At 44.0% G+C, this 19461-nt stretch overlaps 1 protein-coding gene across 2 annotated transcripts in view; it reads right to left on the reverse strand.

The window, feature by feature from the left end:
• Positions 1-19461, reverse strand: part of DOCK5 (dedicator of cytokinesis 5) — a 220895-nt gene that overhangs the window by 35381 nt on the left and 166053 nt on the right. For both annotated transcript variants that reach the window (XM_042934539.1, XM_042934538.1), the window contains exons 31-39: positions 18557-18657; positions 16011-16069; positions 15554-15708; positions 14701-14786; positions 12118-12277; positions 11300-11340; positions 10351-10441; positions 6659-6778; positions 1499-1588 (exon numbers count right to left, since the gene is read on the reverse strand). In XM_042934539.1, coding sequence (XP_042790473.1) covers positions 1499-1588; positions 6659-6778; positions 10351-10441; positions 11300-11340; positions 12118-12277; positions 14701-14786; positions 15554-15708; positions 16011-16069; positions 18557-18657 — 903 coding nt within the window. The remainder of the gene's footprint in view (positions 1-1498; positions 1589-6658; positions 6779-10350; positions 10442-11299; positions 11341-12117; positions 12278-14700; positions 14787-15553; positions 15709-16010; positions 16070-18556; positions 18658-19461) is intronic.

The following is a 19461-nucleotide window of genomic DNA, read 5'->3' on the forward strand; positions in this document are numbered from 1 at the left end:
AGGGTCTAGCAATCTCTGAAGCTGCATGCAGAAAGATGCACACGTGTGCATATGCCTCTATGGAGGGGGGCTGTGTTTAGTGATGGACAGTTTCCTGAAGAGGGTTCAGGACCCCTAAAAGGTTCGAAAGCTCTTTCTGAGATTCACGGAGGGTGGCTGCACTGAAACAGAGACCCGTGAGGAAAGATCAGGAATCTTCTGGTTCTCACAGGTGGTTTGGATTAAAGTCCTTGGTTCAGCCACAAGTGCCCAGAAGGTGGTGGTGATGTTCTGTTTTTCAAGATCTGGTACCAGCCCTAATTTCAATCCTTCCCACGGGAATAGGTTTCCCGGCCAGGGCTGAGAGTCAGACTTAAAGAAAGCAAAACAGGTCGCCAGACCTGGGGTCTTTGAGGCATGTCCCGGCCCCTCCCACAATGGTCCCATGACTGGATTACTACTCTATTGAGGTGAAGGTTTCTATCACAGCGTTTGCCTCGAAGGGTAACACGTTACATCACGAACAGCTCGGTTTAGTTCAGGAAATGAGTAAGTGATTTTTGTGTGTGAGAGTAGGAACTGGCACAGCACGCGGGCAAGCTCTTTTCCAAGTGACCTTGACAACTATCCCCTCAAATAAAATACACTGGACCCTTGAACAGTATGCGTTTAAAATGTTTGAGTCCACTTACAGGCAGATTTTTTTTTTGATAAAGACAGTATAGGACTGGAAATATTTTCTCTTCCTTTCAATCTTCTTAATGTCTTTCCCCAGCTTACTTTATTGTAAGAATATAGAATACACGTACAAAATACGTGTCGATCAACTGTTTATGTTATCAGGCAGGCTTCTGGTCGGCAATAGGCTATTAGTAGTTCACTTTTGAGGGAATCAAAAGTTATGTGCGGTTTTTCTGCTGTGTGGGGGGTTGGCGCCCCTCACCTCCCCACCCCGCGTTGTTCAAGGGTCAACTGTATTATTACCTAACAATGGGTGGCCTGACCTTTTGTGATTCCTCTACTAACAATTATCAAATGGAACGCTGTGTTAGCCTACCACTGGACCTTTAGAGGGTTATTTTTGTTTTGCTATATTAAATAGCTGATCCGTGCCACCAGCAGGACCCTGAGGATGTGGGCCACAGAACAAGTAATTTTGATGAACAGAAGATGTCAGGAAATATCTGAAATATGGGGCGTGTTCACAGAAGGCAGAGTAACTGCGAGGGGAGAGGGGAGATGGGTCAGGAATACGGAGGGTCCTTAGAGAGACAAAAGGCACAGACAGGGGCAAGAGGTCTGTAGGCAAGGATCTCGAGCTCTTTATCAGAGATAATCTGGAAGTTAACGCGAACGTTTTTTTGGACATCTTTTTTTCATTTTTCTTTTGAGCACGGTTTACTTTTCCAATGTAAAGGAGGCTGTTTATCTCGACTTTCTCAAATGTTCTAAAACATGTGCATGAATGCTGATTTTCACACTCCTTCTGGAGGCCTGAAATATTCTGACCGGGACTCACCAGCAGGTTGCCAAGGCCCTCGTAGTCGAATACTTTGCTCTCGTACGTCTCAGCCAACTCTTTGCTCAGTTTGATGGCCTTCTCCCACATCTTCAGAAAAAGAAAGGCAGGGTTACAAGCGGAGAACAAAGCAGTCGGTGATCCCTCTGTGAAAGTCACGGGAGAGTCGCTGACAGTGACTAAGGAGTCAGGTGGGTTGAGTTTCTGCAGACATTCTCACCACGCCTCACCTCCTGGATCAACCAAACCTTTGTCTTTTTCTGACATGATGACGCTACTATATCTTGGCTGCTTTCCAGGGCACACCTTCTATAACTCTATTTGCAAGAACATGAAGAATACCGTGCGTCCTAAACAACGCAATACGGCATTGAAAGGGCAAAGCACGAAAGACCACGGAGAGTTGAGAGGAACCAGTTCCCAAACCTGGGTTTTCAAAGCATGGAAGTCTTGTCAGAGGGGAAAGGAAATTGGTGTGAGCTCTGGTTCTGATTCTGGGGTGCGTGTATGTGTGTGTGTGTGTGTGTGTGTGTGTGTACGCTTTGAATAAGGATGTTTGGGAGGAGAAGAAAATGGAAGAAAGGCTAACCATACTGTTGCGTGCAATTTGGGAAGCTGTTTCTCTAATTTAGAACACTGATTCCCTATTTTTTTTTTTTAATTTTTTAATGCTTTTTATTCGTTTTTGAGAGAAAGAGACAGAGCGCCATCAGGGGAGGGGCACAGAGAGAGGGAGACACAGAATCCGAGGCAGGCTCCAGGCTCTGAGCTGTCAGCACAGAACCCAACGCGGGGCTCGAACCCACGGACCGCGAGATCATGACTGGAGCCGAAGTCGGACGCTTAACCGACTGAGCCCCCCAGGCGCCCCTGATTCCCTATTCCTAACCAAACTATCTACTTAGCCAACGGGAGTTTTAAGAAAAATGCCTTTTTAAACCATTTATGACTGTCTCAGTTACAGCCTACTGCACATATGTGGTGCCCGAGGCTGACATCCTAGATTGAGCCCTCGGTTCATTTTGATAGTTCATGAAACGCCTCTTAGATGGACACTATAAATAACACAGCATCTGGTAATTTCCTACTTGATCCTTATTAACCAGGTGCTGTGTTCCATTGTTTCTGGGTGCTGAAGGAATGTAGGGACAGTTCACATACGGTTATAACACCTTTTAAAATTAAGTCTTCTGAAAATCATTTGCCAAATTTGGCCCCTCTGAAACTTCAGTGCCTGGAACCCTGCAAAGGCTCTGCAATCTGCCATATGGAACCCATTCCAGATCAGGTGAATCTGGAGCTGGAAGCCAGTCAACAGTATCAGAGAAGTTCTCTCCAAATGCTAAGTTATGTAAGAGGCAGGGAGATGGCCGAGCACGGCGCTTCTCACAGTGTGGTCCCTGGTCTCCGCGAGTCCCCAAGAACCTATCAGGGGAACCAGAAGGCAACGTTATCTCCTTAGTAACAATAATGCTATTTGCCTTTCCCAAGCCCCATCCTCTTATACAACGGGGTTTCCCACGGACGACAACAGGTGTAATACCGCGAGAGACTGAACACAGAAGCAGACAGGAGAATCCTGCTGTCTCCTGTTCAGCCAGATGCTGAAGAGATTTGCAAACGTGTCAAACGATGCTACTCAAATCACTATTTTTATGGAATGTATAGTTATTTTTTTTAACATTTTTAATTTATTTTTGAGAGACAGAGAGAGACAGAGCACGAGCGGGGGTAGGGGCAGAGAGAGAGGGAGACACGGGATCGGAAGCAGGCTCCAGGCTCCGAGCTGTCAGCACAGAGCCCAACGCGGGGCTCGAACTCACAGACCGTGAGATCATGACCTGAGCCGAAGTCGGACGCTTAACCGACGGAGTCACCCAGGCGCCCCTGGAATATATACTTATTTTTAATACATATGATTTATATTAATAGTAAAAATGGCCTTAAGAGAACAAATAAGCAAATATTTTAAGATTTTTTGTTTCAATTTCTAAGAGTAGAAGTATCAATAAATATAATCCAGGGGGAAGAAAGCTCTTTGGGATCCTCAATGATGTTTAAGAGGGCAAAGGGGTGCAGAGAGCAAAGTGTTGGAGCAAATATACTTGCTCTCTGGGCCTCAAGTTTGTCACCTGTAAAAAAGATACAATATCGACCTAATAGGGTTTTAAGGAGAATTCAATTAGAAAGGGAAGTCTGGAAATCACCAAAAAGAGTAACCAGTACTAAATGGATGGTAGCTATTTTATTAAGGTGATTATCTGGCTTTTATAAATTAATTTGTTTGCTTATAGTTTTTATTTAAATTCCAGTTAGCTAACATATAGTGTAACATTTGTCTCAGGAATAGAATTTAGTGATTCATCACTCCCATACAACACCCAGTGCTCATCCCAACAAGTGCCCCCCTTAATACCCATCACCCATTTATCCCACCCCCCACCCACTTCCCCCCCCATCAATCCTCAATTTGTTCCCCATAGTTAAGGGTCTGTTTTATGGTTTGTCTATGTTTTCCCCCTATGTTCATCTATTTTGCTTCTTAAATTCCACACACAAGTGAAATAATATGGTATTTGTCTTTCTCTGACTGATTTATTTTGCTCAGCATAATACACTCTAGCTCCCTCCACAATGTTGCAAGATTTCACTCTTTTTTGATGGCTGAGTAATATTCCATTGTATATATACGCCATGCCTTCTTTATCCATTCATCACTCGATGGACATTTGTGCTCTTTCCATAATTTGGCTATTGTTGATAGTGCTGCTATAAACATCAGGGTGCACGTGTCCCTCGGAATCAGTATTTGTGTATCCACTGGGGAAATATCCAGTGGTGAAATTGCAGGGTCATGGGGTAGTTCTATTTTTAACTTTTTGAGGAACCTCCATACTGTTTTCCAAAGTGGCTTCACCAGTTTGCATTCCCACCAACAGGGTAAGGAGGGTTCCCCTTTCTCTGCATCCTCGTCAACCTCTGTTGTTTCTTGTGTTGATTTGAGCCACTTTGACAGATGTGAAGTGCTATCTCATCGTAGTTTTGATATAAATTTCCCTGATGACGAATGATGTTGAGCATCTTTTCATGTGTCTGTTAGCCATCTGGATGTCTTCTTTGGAAAAGAAGTCTATTCATGTCTTGGGCCCATTTCTTAACCAGATTGTTTTTCAGGTGTTGAGCTTGGTAAGTTCTTTCTAGATTTTGGATACTAGCCCTTTAACCAATATGTCACTTGCAAACATCTTCTCCCATTCTGAAGGATGCGTTGGCTTGTTCATTTGTCTATTTTTAACCAACAAGTTGCACTGATCAATCAGGAATAGTGGCCAGAAGTGGCAACTACCCAGACCTCTGAAACGTGTCAACGCTAGGATGTTTTGTTTGGATAGCACACCGATTTTTCCTTTCCCCCCCGTTATCCCTTCTACACTACTTTCTCCATTGTAAAAGCCTTTCAGCTAGGGGCGCCTGGGTGGCTCAGTCGGTGAAGCGCCCGACTTCGGCTCAGGTCATGATCTCACGACTGGTGGGTTCGAGCCCTGCATCGGGCTCTGTGCTGACAGCTCGGAGCCTGGAGCCTGCTTTGGACTCTGTATCTCCCTGTCTCTCTGCCCCTCCCCTGCTCGCACTCTGTCTGTCTCTTAAAAATAAATAAACGTTGGGGCGCCTGGGTGGCTCCGTCGGTTGAGCGTCCAACTTCGGCTCAGGTCATGATCTCACAGTTCGTGGGTTCGAGCCCCGCATCGGGCTCTGTGCTGACAGCTCGGAGCCTGGAGCCTGCTTCGGATTCTGTGACTCCCTCTCTCCCTGCCCCTCCCCCGCTCACACTGTCTCTGTCTCTCTCAAAAATAAATAAAACGTTGAAAAAAAAATTTTTTTTTAAAGCCTTTCAGCTGAACGTGCTTTCTCCAGTTCACCAGAGACTCCGCAATTTCCTGCCCAGTTCACATGTTTATTTTACCTTCCCGAGAGCCCCTGGTGCAATCAGGTTGCTTATTACCTGTGCAGTCTGGCAAGTAGCCACCCAGGCATGCCATGTGCCTACAATCTCTAGAGAATGCACTCAAAATGATGGTGCTGGCTCTTGGCACTCAGCAATGCCTAAGTGATGAAATTAGGGTCATGGAGAGCTGGGCCCTGGGCCGCCCGGTACGTTCTCCATGGGGTTACGCGCCTTCAAGATAACTGATGTCTACTGACTTCTTCAATTTATCTCTCCATTTCCTCTCCCATGAAAAATACCAGAATTCCAAGAGACACATGGGAATAAGAAAAGAGTGAGTCATGAGTCACTATTCGAAAATAATTCGTGCAGTCTCTGTCCCGAGTTCCTAAGAGGGGACTTCTAAACTCTTGGAATGTCCCCAGTGATGAGAGTGACTCTGTTGTTTCTGGCGGGACCCTCAGACCACACCTGAAGTTCTACTAATGAGGTAACACACACTGGGCCTGTGGTCTGTCTCAGAATGGGCACTGGCCTTGCCAGAACCGCAGCCCATGGGATTAGAAGGCTGGGGCCTTGAACTACATGGTATCAGCTTGACTTCCAGGGAGGAGAGGGCTGCTGGGCACTGAGTTCGCTCGTGTGGCCACTGAGTCAGTTAATGAAGCCTTCAACCCCAGCAAAGACTCTATGCACAGGAGGAGCTCAGGCCAGATTCCGAATGGTGAACACATCACGTTGCTAGGAGAGTGATGTGACCTGAATCCACAGGGAAAGGACACAGAAGCCCTGCATTGGGGACGCTCCTAGACCGTGTCCTGTGTGTTTCTTCATTTGGCTGGTTCTGATTTGGGCCCTTTGAGATAAAACTCGTAATCGTAAGCACGGCACTTTACCAAGTTGTGTTAGTTGTTCTGGCATATTATCAAATTTGAGGGACCCTCAAATTTGAGGGACCCATCAAATTCGATAGGACCCTCTCCACTCAAATTTATTGTCAGCTGGTCATACGTGTGGGTGGTCCAGAGTCCCCCAAACTGTGGCTGGTTGTCTAAAGAGAGGGCTGTTTTACTGGTGACTATCTCCTTCACCTGAGGGGTCTGTGCTAACCGTGGGTAGTTAGCATCAGAACGGCATTGCAATATTGCAGCCAATTTCTTCCTTCCCCTACTACAAAAAACAAAAACAAAAACAAAAACAAAAACCAAACTCACTTTGCCTTTGTCAAAGTATGAAATGATCTCTTGATACAGCTTTTCTTTGAGCTCTTGCTGGGTATAGACATAGTAACTGTCCCTCTGAAGCAAATGGGGTACACAGGGCTTGTCAGACCACTGAAAAACAAACAAAAGGAACAAAAGAAATTAACATAACGCGGTGATTAACTAAGTCAATTAATCAAAGGAGATCGATGTAACAAGTATTCAGCTAGTAAAAGTCAAATTTGTGTATATTTTCAACTTGGCCGTATTGCAGTGTTTAGATTATTTATTAAGCACATAAATTACCCCCCTCCCCCCAAAAGGCACATGCCAGCTTCAAAACAAGTGTCACGCTGAACGTGAAAAGTTAAAAAAAAGGCGAAGTTGCTGACCAGCAAAGCTGCCGTTCAGTGAAAGTGTCACTCAGACAATTGGATGAAAGAAAAAAATTAGAAGTATAACAGTGGGCAGGAGGGGGTACACCTATCACTGTGTATAGACCAAGACTCTATTCTTCATAATCCATCCCTTCATAAAGCATGTCACCTGAAAAACTACCCCCGACAGTGACAGAATTAAGTAGCAGCACAAAAATTAACAAACTCAGAAATAATTTAGAGACGAATTTCCTATAAATAGATGACCACTCTGAAAAATAGAAGACCCCAACAGAAAAAACGCAAAATGCGAAGATAATCCAGGCACCACAACGTGAATGTGCTTTTTTTTTTAATAAAAATGTTTAAATGTTTATTTTTGAGAGAGAGAGAGAGAGAGAGAGAGCAAGCACAAGCAGGGCAGGGGCAGAGAGAGAAGGAGCCACAGAATCTGAAGCAGGCTCCAGGCTCTGAGTTGTCAGCACGGATCCCAATGCAGGGCTCGAACTTACCAACTGTAAGATCATGATCTGAGCCGAAGTCGGAGGCTCAACTGACTGAGCCACCCAGGCACCCCCACAATGTGAATGTACATAAAGAAACTGAATGGTACACTTAAAAATGGTTTAAATAGGGATGCCTGGTGGCTCAGTCAGTTAAGCATCGACTTCGGCTCAGGTCATGATCTCATGGTTCGTGAGTTCGAGCCCCCATCACGGCTCACTGCTGTTAGCACAGAGCTTACTTCAGATCCTCTGTCCCCCTCACTCTCTGCCCCTCCCCTGCTCATGCTCTCTCTCTCAAAAATAAACAAACATTAAAAACAAAAAGTTTATAGAAAGGTTTAAAAATGGTTTAAACAATACATTTTATGTTATGTGCATTTTGCCGTAATTAAACTAAAGAGAAAAGGTATTTAGGAATCACCATAACAAGGAATATGCAAGACTTCCATCCGAAAACGTTTAACACATTCACAAAAGCAGACAAATGGAAACAAATGGAAAGTCCTTTTGGATGGTTTTGGATGAGAAAACAGCTACTCCATAAGCATGGAAATTCTCCCTAGATCTCTGGTTAAATTTCATGATTCCAAAGTCCTTATGGAGAAACAAACCAAGAGGAATAGGGTGGAAAACTCGGAAAAAAGAACAGCCGTGAAGAGTAACTACCAGGTAGTAAAACATACTATGGGGCAGTGTGGTGCTGGTGCATGGATGGAGTACTCACTCAGACCATGCAAAAGTTGAGCAAATCTACAAAAGCGACTTGCCCTGTATAGCCCTTTACTACGTGATAAAGATGGACTATCATCCCAGTGAGGAAAATTACGGACCGTACTTCGTAAACGGCACCCTAAATCCAGTAGCTACCTGGGCAGGGCGTAGCTGCATCCACCCCGCATACTTTATGCCAGGGTAGGGTGTTTAACTTTCTGAGCAGCACAAATGAAAAGACCTATGGTCACCAACACAAGGGAGTCTCTTTGTGATCATTCCACAGTCAACCAGCCCCCCCCCCCCCAAACAATAAGCTTTTTAGCGCCCTGAACTTGAATATGGATTGTGAATGGTTGCCCTGGGGACGTGGTGAGGCAGAGGAGTCCTGTGTTTAATCACAGAGCTAAGAACAACGTACCTGTGTTCTTTTAGTATAAAATAAAAATTAAGTTATACAAGAAAATTAATTGCTGGGGCAAGAACAGAGACAAAGAGATACGATAGGAGGCTATCATGGTGCTCTAGGGGAGAGACAATGGACCAGGACAACAGCAATGGAGATTAAAAAAAAAAAAAAGTGGATAGAAAAGGGTGCCTGGGTGGCTCAGTCGGTGAAGTGTCCGACTTCGGCTCAGGTCATGATCTCGCGGTTTGTGGGTTCGAGCCCCACGTCGGGCTCTGTGCTGACAGCTCAGAGCCTGGAGCCGGCTTCGGATTCTGTGTCTCCCTCTCACTCTGCTCCTCCCCCACTCACGCTCTGTCTCTCTCTCTCAAAAATAAATAAACATTTAAATAAATAAATAAATAAATAAATAAATAAATAAATAAATAAATAAATAAAAGTGGATGGAAAGGACATGACATCAGGATCTCTAAAAGATCTCTAGGCTCCTGCGTTCACTGCACCATGATTCACAATAGCCAAGACAAGGAAACAACCTAAGCGTCTAGCAATGGATACACGGATAAAGAAGCTGCGGAAGATATTTGCAATCGGGTAGCATTCAGCCACGAGAAAGAAGGAAATCCTGCCTTTCCCGGCAACATGGATGGACCCTGAGGGCATTATGCTAAGTGAAACAAGCCAGACCGAGAAAGGCAAATACTATATGAATGCTATGTGGTATCTCTTATGTGCGGAACCTAACAAAGCCAAACACATGCAAACAGAAGGCACCAAGGCGTCAAGAAGATGTTCTTGAAGGGTACCAGTACAGCCAGAGAATAAATAAATCCTGGACATCTAACGCATAATGATTACAGACAACAATACTGTACTACAGACTTCAAATTTTCTAAGAGACTAAATCTTAACTGCTTCCCCCCACCGCCGCCCCCCACCACCCCCCCACAAAGTCTGTGCCCTGACAGAGGTGTTCACTAACTCTACAGGCCCATGATTCTTGCTCAGCCACGACAGGGGGGCGGTGAAAAAAAGATTACAACAGGTATTTGCCGGAGCCCCTGGGTAGACCGAGGTGCGCTTTGGTAAAATGGGCAGAAAGGAGAAGGTAGGAACGGATCATCCCCCACCCACAGTGGGAAATAACAGTTACTGCCGGGTGAAGCGTGAGCTGTCTATTGGTCACTCCGACACTGCGATGTTGAAAGAAGCGGTTCATACGAGAATCCAAAGTTAGAGGACTGGTCGGGACCGGGAATAATTACACACCATGATGTACAGATGTGCTTATATCCATGGCACGCTTTTACCCAGTAAGAGAGTATAAATAGGAAAGTACTGCTATGTTCATTTGCAACTTAGTTCTTGACAGTTGCACAATTTTTTTTTTACATCTATTAATATGCTGCGTATATTAATCAATGTGTTTGGTTTCTTCGGTTAGACTGTCCATTACTAGAGACCTGTGAGCTGTGCTCTGCTTCCAAAGGAGTTTTAAATAAATGATAACCGACATTTTCCCAACACTGGTCAGGAAATTCGCTGTGCTTGTTTCAGATGGTATTCGACTAACTCTTGGGTTACAGGGGTCTCCCTTGGACAAGGCTCTTTCCCGTCAGAATCAGGAAGCCTGCGGCATTTGGTCCCAAAGGGCTGGCCAGTTGGCTCCCGCCCAGTGGAAAAAAGCCTCCCCCACTGACTTACCTGCAGAAGCTCAGCATGTAGGAGAAGCGTGTAGGCGGCTTCTGTGTAGTTCTCTGAGTCTCGGTGCAAATCCCGCAGCTTGTACAAGTACCTGGTAAGAAGGGGACACAGGAGGTGCTCTGGGGCTCAGGGTCACCTCATTAGGCAACCAGACCATGGCCTCTTCCCCATTTTTTCTCCCCTCCTCCTTCTCACCAAGGAACCTATTACTTCCCGTCTTCGCATCCACTTAACCCACTGTGCCACTTCCTGCCTGTGTATCTTTCCCATTCCATCTACTCTACTGTACTTTTTGTTTAACACAGGCATGCTTAATTTTTTTCTTTTTTTAGCGTCATGGGGCGCCTGGGTGGCTCGGTCGGTTAAGCGTCCGACTTCAGCTCAGGTCATGATGTCACGGTTCGTGGGTCGGAGTCCCGCATACGACTCTGTGCTGACAGCTCGGAGCCTGGAGCCTGCTTCGGATTCTGTGTCTCCCTCTCTCTCTCTGCCCCTCCCCTGCTTGCGTTCTCTCTGTCTCAAACATAAATAAACATTAAAAAAAAAGTTGTCACGGACCCCCCCCCCGCCCCCCCCGAGAAGCTAATAAGAACTATGGAATCTCTCCCTAAGAAAATACATACAGTTTAAATCCAAGTTCGTTTTGTGGTCAGGACTTCAGCAGTCCTGGACAGGAAGGCACATGGCCATGCCTCTGCTGACTGCTTCCCGACTGCTCTGGCCAGTCTTCTATCTTTTCCTGGAATCGCGACACCAGCCTCCCTATGTACTGTGCTTACATATCTGTCTAGAGAGTTTACCCTTTTGGGGGGGCCCGGGGCAGATGACACACTTTTTGGTGTCTCTCAAAGCAGCAAGCGTGGTGTTGGGACTTAGTATTTGTTAACTGAAGAAATAAATAATAAAGCCATGGCATAAATGGCAAAAGCAGAAATCTCCTTCAGCTTACCTTATGTATATGTCCTCTCTCTTCTTTTCTTTGTAAAAATTCTACGGAGAAAAGGGAGTCAAAAATACCCATGTGAACCAGAGGTTATCAAAAATGGCCAAACCACGACTTTTGCTTTTTAACAGTCACTTTTCCAGACTTAATTTTGCCTTTTAACAAATACCCCTACAAAGAAAGGAAGTGATCATTTATAAAGAAGACAAACTGAAGAACGTTTTTAGGACCGTTTGTCTAAAAAACATGAGGGAAGTCCTCTAAGTGAACAAATAGCCAACTGATACTCAAGTCAACTGATGGTCTCTTCTTTCTCAGGCAGTCAGTGGTGTCAGGTTCTTCCTGTCTATTAAGCAGAGGAATTCATGGCAGCCTATGCTTCTGAGGTCGGTGGTCCCAGTTACATATATCTGGGAAAGGCAAGACCACAGAGCTCTGGCACCATGAGGATTCCATGACTTTCCCCTCATGGTACAGGGTTTCTGATGCATATTCACCTATGCCCAATATTTCCAAACAATAAAGCAACCAGATATAAATAAGACACAGAAACAGGTGAAAGATGGCCTTCAAGTAAGAGCTGAGTTAAGAGCTAATGTGGCATTTTCTACCCCTGTGTCCACTTTTATTCTCCAGGTCTGTGTGGCAGCTGATATCCGAGTCCAAAGCTGAGTCAGCTGCTCCCATTAGACTCAGCAGGACCCAGACTCTGTAAAGGTGGCCTCAGGGCACATCTGTGCCTGTGAGATCGACTCAGAGCTGAGCTGTGCTTGTGGGGCTGGCCCTGCAATGCCCTCTCGCCAACCCAGGGTCTCGGGACCTACCAGCACGTTAACGGTACAGCTCATGCGGTTCTCCTTGCTCTCGTCATGCATGATAATGGTTCTGTAGTCCAAGAGGTTCTCCAACAGGCTGCTGACCAGGAGCGCAAACACTTCTCCAGAGCTGGAGAGGTATTTATGTTTCCGGCAATGTTCTAGGAGCCTGGAAGGGTGGAAGTAGAGACAAATGCCCGCGTTCCGTACTCTGTCATTCCAGCACCGTTAATGAGCACTGTCCAAGGTCCTAGCAGCAGGGGGCCCCAGGCTAGGAGAAACACACCCTTGAAGCAATCCCAGCCTCTCTCTCGGGCGCCTTCTCTTACGCTGTACCTCCTGGTGGCTCAAGTTCTATGTTGTCTTCAGGGCCGTGGCTCAAATCCCACTGTCACTTAGAACCCCAGCCCACAATGCCCATCTTTCAGCTTCTATCTGTATTCGTTGTCTTTTGTCGACACCACAGAAATGGAAACCTTTGCCCCAAAGGTGTGTGTATGCTATCTGATCACTCTAACTGAAGTTGAAAGAGACCATCTTTTCTATGTCTTTATTCTCCGTAAGGCCTAGCACTTCGGGGTATCCTGTGGACATTTTGGAAAGCCTTGGATCAATGCCCAGTCTAGAGGAAACAAGGAATCTAGTGCACATCCAGACATGTGGCTCTTTGGACAAAAGTGCTATTTAACTGCCACCGCCACAAAACTACAAAATTGTAAATAAATAAACTGAGGCTTGGTATAAATCCTGTTTTGTTGGACTCAAACAGAGAAAAGCTTCTATAGGGGCTTCTTAGATTTGACAACTGGAAAAAACACTCAGAGAACAAGAGGAAAAAAGAGAAAGAAACGGGTTCAAAGAATTAGCCCAGACTTTAGGATTATTCTTGAGCACTGGAGATTTGTATAGTCATATTGTTCTGAGGCTCAGAAAGAATGAAACAAACAAAACATCATATAGTGAAAAGTCAGCTTGGGATTTTAAAAAATGGGTAGTTTATCGTTTGTAAACTGTGTACGTGTATATGTATATAATTTCTCCATTTAATCCCCTTATGAGATCTGAATTACAAAAGTGATTATGTGGCAGGTAGGTAACTCAAACAGGTGGACTTAATGGAAATGGGATGAAAAGATCAACAAATGGGTCTTGTCATTCACTAAAAACCAAACAAGAAAGACTTTTGGTTCTTGAAAATATAGCTGAGGGGCACCTGAATGGCTCAGTCGGTTAGACGTCCGACTTTGGCTCAGGTCATGATCTCGTGGTTTCTGAGTTCGAGCCCTGTGTCGGGCTCTGTGCTGACAGCTCGAAGCCTGGAGCCTGCTTCAGATTCTGTGTCTCCCTCTGTCCCTCTGTCCCTCTCTCTGTCCCTCACCCACTCACGCTCTGTCTCTTGAAACATAAACATTAAAAAAAAAAAAAAAAGAAAAGAAAATACAGCTGAGTTATCAATTCAGCTCCATTCCTGAGCACCCAGTGTTCTGGCTTTTTAAATCTTAAAAAAAACAAAGAAGAAAACGACCTTGGGAGTACCCATCCTCAAGCACGGTCTAGTACGCGCCACACCCACAAAAGAGGTGGCCAACGAAGCGACCGGGGCACATACCCAATCAACAGGTGACACAGCTGGTCAAAATCACAAAGGCTCAGAGGACACAAGAAATGACTAGTCTAGGGTAGTGAGCGCCGTGGACGATGGAGGACTTGAGGATGACAGCAGTGATCGGCACAAACCCAGAGCAGTGACGCTCAGTCAGCATGGGCTCTGTAATAGACACTATTCTGATGCATCGCCTCATTTACACCTCAACCCTTACCAAAGTGTACATGCTGTTAGTGTAGATGAAAAAAAAGAGGGCCATCGGAGAGATTAGAACACTTGTCCAAAGGCACGTTTCTAGAATATGGAGAAAACGGGATTTGAAGGTTTCTTTAACTCCAAATTCCAAGTGTTTTGAACCACACTTTTACACTGTAATTCCATTTGAGCAAAGGAGAATTCAGAGCGCAGGAGGGGTGTGTGGGGTAGGTGTGGGGGGGCAGGGTAGGGAGTAACCACAGAGAGAGAATAAAAATGTTGGATGTGGGGGAGGTGCGTAGGGCAGTGCAACGACCAGCCTGGCTGGAGATCTAACAGGTGTTCTTAGAGGCCCTCTATAGGGCATAAGGTATGTTTAAAGGTAAAGTGGACTTTGAAATGTTTTTTCCTTCCTCCTTTAAATGGTGCTTTGAAGCTATAATTAGAGGCGATAGCACTTTTGGTGAAGTTCAGCAATTCAAACACTGGGCAAAATGCCATCGCTCTGTATATCCCCCGCCCCCCTCCACCTTCCATCTGCTCTGCTCTCGAGGGGCCGGGCTGGCCAGGAAAACACGGACATTTGACTCACATCAGACAAACAAATGTCAACAGTAGATGGTGTAAACTCCATTAAACAACCCCCCCCCCCCCCCGCCCGGGACCATTTGTGGCGGTGACCCCAGAGCTTCCCGGGACTCCTCGACTAGGCTGTCTGTGCAGCAGAAGCCTGCTTCTCTCCCTCACTACATGACGCGTCAACTTTGAGGCTTTGTTTCTGTAATACTCACAGTTTTTCCAGAAGGACCTTGTATTGTTCATCTCCTCTGCCCCCTTCTACCTCTTGGTCCAGCTTTGTGATCAGCTCATTCTCAAACTGAAAGCAGAGTTAGAATTTCCCAGGAGAACGCCAGATACCCTTCTAAGAAGCCACGAAAGACGCCCTGCCAACCTTTCTAGATTTGACACAGCCCCTTTATTGAACTGTGAACACTTTCCAATATATTATAGGGAAGATCATAATTCATGTCATCCATTAATCAGGTACCAGAGCCCCATCAAAACTCTCTAGACGAGTCTCATGTTACTTTGTCCTTTGCTTTACATTTGGAAAAAAAAAAAAAATTCCCCCAATATTATTTTCCTGTTTTGACTAATCCTAATGATTCTAATTATCTATTTTATTTTTTTTCTTGGCTAAGTCTTGGCAATGGAATTTGCTTTTGCAGAACTTCACAGCTACAAGACCTCTTCAGTTCCAAAGCACTCTATAGATAAGGAAACTGAGGCATGGGAAAGACATGCAAATTGAGAGAGATCTCAAAACCAGAGAGGCCTCAGCATCTTTTCCCCAACCCACTGCATTATGTTCTCAGCTACACTGCAACCGGCAGGATTAAAACCCATGATGTCAAATTTGAATTACCCAGAGATAGTTAAACACATGCAGTGAAAAGGGTTTCTAGACCACGTGGAGAAATATCTGATTCTCCCTCTAACTGCTTTACGGCGTGAAAAGTAAATAAAGTTTTTAAAGCAACTTCGATTTGTATAATTCAGGCTACGGCTTCTCGGTGGAGAAAGAAACTAAGCAAGAGTCAACTATCTGCACATTAGTAAGATTCAAGTTCTGCCACTCCTTACCATATGGAAATTGCCGTTTCCGCTGAAGTTGAACTCACACTGCATCATGTCAAAGAAAATGGGGATGGTGGCTTTCCGGAGCTCTACTTCGGGGGTCAGTGTGACCTCCAGAATGGGACCCACCATGGAGGGGATAAATTTGATTTTGTGGGGACCTGAAATGAAAGTAAGCGGGGATATTAAAAAGTGATTTCAGTGGCAGTAAAGTGTTCCCACCTTCCTCTATGGAAAAGGAAAAGGTCATGTGGGTAAATCCACTCAAATTCAGAAGTGAGTGACTAAACAACATCGTCTTCTGATAACATATGGATGTTATAATGAAAGACCGACAAGTCAACTTTCCCTTCTAGACACACAGACAAATAAATGTCAGGGTTACTGGGAGTTAAAATAGAAAAGAACCCATCGTGGGATGCTTATTACACGGGAGTTGTGCGGTTCAAGGTCATACACTCACCCAGGTTATACCACATGTCCCGGATTCTAAAGCCGATTTCCTTTCTCATGTCCCCATATCTAGGAAGAAGATCATAAACAACAGAAAGATCTGAGGTGGAAATGAAAATGATGAGGCCTGTGAAAACAGCCTGTGCCTCTCTAGAGCCACCTTTAAGACAGGTTCGAGGCAAGGCCACAGTCAGTACCGAAATGAGCCCCCAAAGAGAACGAGGCCACATGGAGAAGGGACTTAACTAGCAGGAGGGGGCCAAATGCAAATGCGGAAAAATAACTGAGAAATGAAACTGTTAAACTTACTGAAGAGAGAAGGGTGAGGGATATTCTGGCTGCTGTCAAGCAGAGAAACAAAAGAAAATGTAACAAGCACTAGTGAAAAGAGAGAGAAATGGGGTATGATTTATACGGTAATGTGACTGATGTCTAACAAATATGCTGACTTTATACATTTTTATTTGAAAAACTCACATCCATACCAGTATGTTCTACAAAGGACTCACGTTGAGAAGCTCTAGATGGTCCCCAGAGGGGTGAAAGTTGGTCCTTGGGGGCAAAGAAGGCTTACTATTCTTATGGACAGAGTACAAATATACATATAGTACCTAATCAGATATGTAGCGTATCTGTGGTATTAATGTTTCATGGGGGGGGGGGGGGTGGGGAGTGGGATTAGAAAAATAATTTCTGAGAAGTTTCCTTACAGGAATCAATAACGAAAAAGATAAAAGAAAGAGAGAAACCATGGATCTATTCAGTGGTTCGTGGCTGGGGATGGATGAATCAAAATCCCCTGGGTATCTCTTACAGAAAACACAGGCCTGAGGCTACCCCACATCACACACCTTAGACGCTGGGGGCTTGGAAAAAACAGAAATAGGGTGGGCCAAGGGTAGATGTGGCCAACGTTCCCAGGGAACTCTAATATGGACCCATGGCCCATGCTCTGGCCACCATTCTCCATTTTATACCCATTGTACCAAACATTGTTTTCAAATTCCACCTTTGTAAATGCCTGCAGAAACCAGTATAAAAACCTTTAAAAACTTTTTGTTTAAAACAACAACAGCAACAAAACAAATTTCTCTGACGATTCCATTTTCACAAAAATACCTCATTTTATTATTTACATTGGGTAAGCGTATGTTAGTTAATGTCTGGCACATAATAAAGAATAAATGACAACTATTCCTATTGTTTGTCAATACTGCTATTGATGCTAATTCTACTGAAAATAAGAGAAATCCCGAGGAAAAAAACAATTCGTGTTGGTATAACATTAATAAAAATGTTTTACCAAGGTACATCTTTGCCCATATGCATATATATTTTACATAGACTTCCCTTTGATCAAAACCCTTAGGCTATTAAGCATAACTAGCCACTTTATTTATCAGACTTGGTGCCACCTAACTTCACTTTTGATTGTTTGACCAATATCAAATCCATCTTTGAAAGAAGTTATGTCATTTAAGATAATCTAAAGAATGAGACGCAGGTATTATCATCTTGAAACTCAATTCTTTCTCCATACCTGCTGCAGGGAAATCTACAAAACCTGATTTAGTCTTATCTTTGAGATTGAAATCTCAGTCTCTTAGCCAACAATCTCAGTGTTTTCGGGAGAACCCAGAGGTAGATAATTTGCCTAGAATCCCAGACATCCCAGCAAGGGATCAGAACTCAAATTTCACAGCCTTTCAATGGTAAATTTCTCAAGTTGTATTAAACCACACAGCCTTGAGTTTCCAGGCTCCCTGTGAACTCTGAAACAGACCGGAAAGGAAAGCAATGAAAAGCTTCCTTAAATCTCTCATCACTCTTGCACATATGTCCCTGTTGAATCCCCAGGCAGGAATGTGGAGGGCCTTTTTAGGTGATGTGTTAGTTTTGGCTCCTCTGCTGAAGTGACTGAGAGGTAAAACAGTGGGGCCAGAGGACCTTGCTTTGTGATGCCTGAGTGGGAGGGGCGCTGTGCCTGCAATTTGGGTAAGCTGCCAGCAGGTGGGCAGCTGTTCCTGGAGACTGGAGTCCTGGCAAGCCTTGGTGCCTCTCCAAGTATGGATTCCAGTTAAAAAAAAAAAAAAAAAAAAAAAAAAAAATGCAACGGTTGATGGGAAAATGAAGGGGGCCTTGAGAAAAGAGATGTGAATCAGAGGAAATTTAAAGCCTATAAAATAATTACATTAAGACCTATCTCACGGGGCACCTGGGTGGCTCAGTCAGTTAAGCGTCCCACTTCGGCTCAGGTCACGATCTTGGGGTTCACGAGTTTGAGGCCCACATCAGGCTCTGTGTCTCCCTCTCTCCCTGCCCTTCCCCTGTCACACTTGATCTCTCTCTCTCTCTCTCTCAAAAATAGATAAAAACATTTTTGAAATTAAAAAAAAAAATTAAAAAAAAAAAACCTATCTCGCTAACACCTTGCGGGGGTGGGGGGCTGGGGAGGGACTCTATCCAGTTAATTTCTGGGATACCAAAAGTCTTGCTCTGAATACAAATGGAAGAGTCATCCTCCCAACCTTAAGCAAGTTTTAAGGGGACACTTACTTTTTGACAATTTTGTTGCGCTTGGCTTGAGAGAAGGTTTCAAGTTGAAGGGACTCGTGGGTGAGAAACGCTACCGCCAAATGGAAGTAATTGTTCCAGAGCTGCTCAAATTTAATGGTGTGGGTGAAAAGAAATGGAAAGTAACATTAATAAGGGTCAGGGTAAGATCGCGCCACATGGTAGAAATTCACTCGCAGAAACTCATGAGAAAAACAAAATAAAATCCACAAGGCTCCTTTTTCTTTCTCGGGTTTCATTTATTCAACCCTGAAAAGTTTTAACACTTAATATTAATATTAAGTTTTTTTAAAAAAATCCAGACTATTATATTGGTCTTTACTCCTGAGATAAAGGAAAACTGCTGCCAGTAAATGCACCTATTTATAGTAAGCAGTTTGGCAACGTGTATCAAAAGCCTTAAAATTCTGCCAAACTTCTGAAATAGTAAATACTTTAGGACTTTATCCTGGCAAAATAATGACGGGTATTTAAAAATATTTAAAGCAAGGAAGGCCCTCACTGTTTTATTTAAATAGCAGAAGATGGAAGCAATCTAAATGTTCCTAAGAAGAATTTGGTTAAATAAATCATGGCCCGGCCATGCAACGGACTGTATTCAGCCATTAAAAATATGGTGGAAGTGTTTAATATCATTGAAAAGACGAGAGAAAAATAATTACATTAACAGGTTGCCAAAGAACTGCATAGCTTGATTCCGTTTTGGTGTGTGTATATATATATATATGTATATATATATATATATATATATATATATATATATACACATATATATGTATATATATATACACATATATATATATATATACATATATATGTGTATATATATATTATGTTTAACTAGCAAATATATTGTTCCATTTTGGCACAGATACACACACACACAC

Source organism: Panthera leo, chromosome B1 (assembly GCF_018350215.1).
Source record: "Panthera leo isolate Ple1 chromosome B1, P.leo_Ple1_pat1.1, whole genome shotgun sequence".
NCBI classification, from domain to species: Eukaryota; Metazoa; Chordata; class Mammalia; order Carnivora; family Felidae; genus Panthera; species Panthera leo.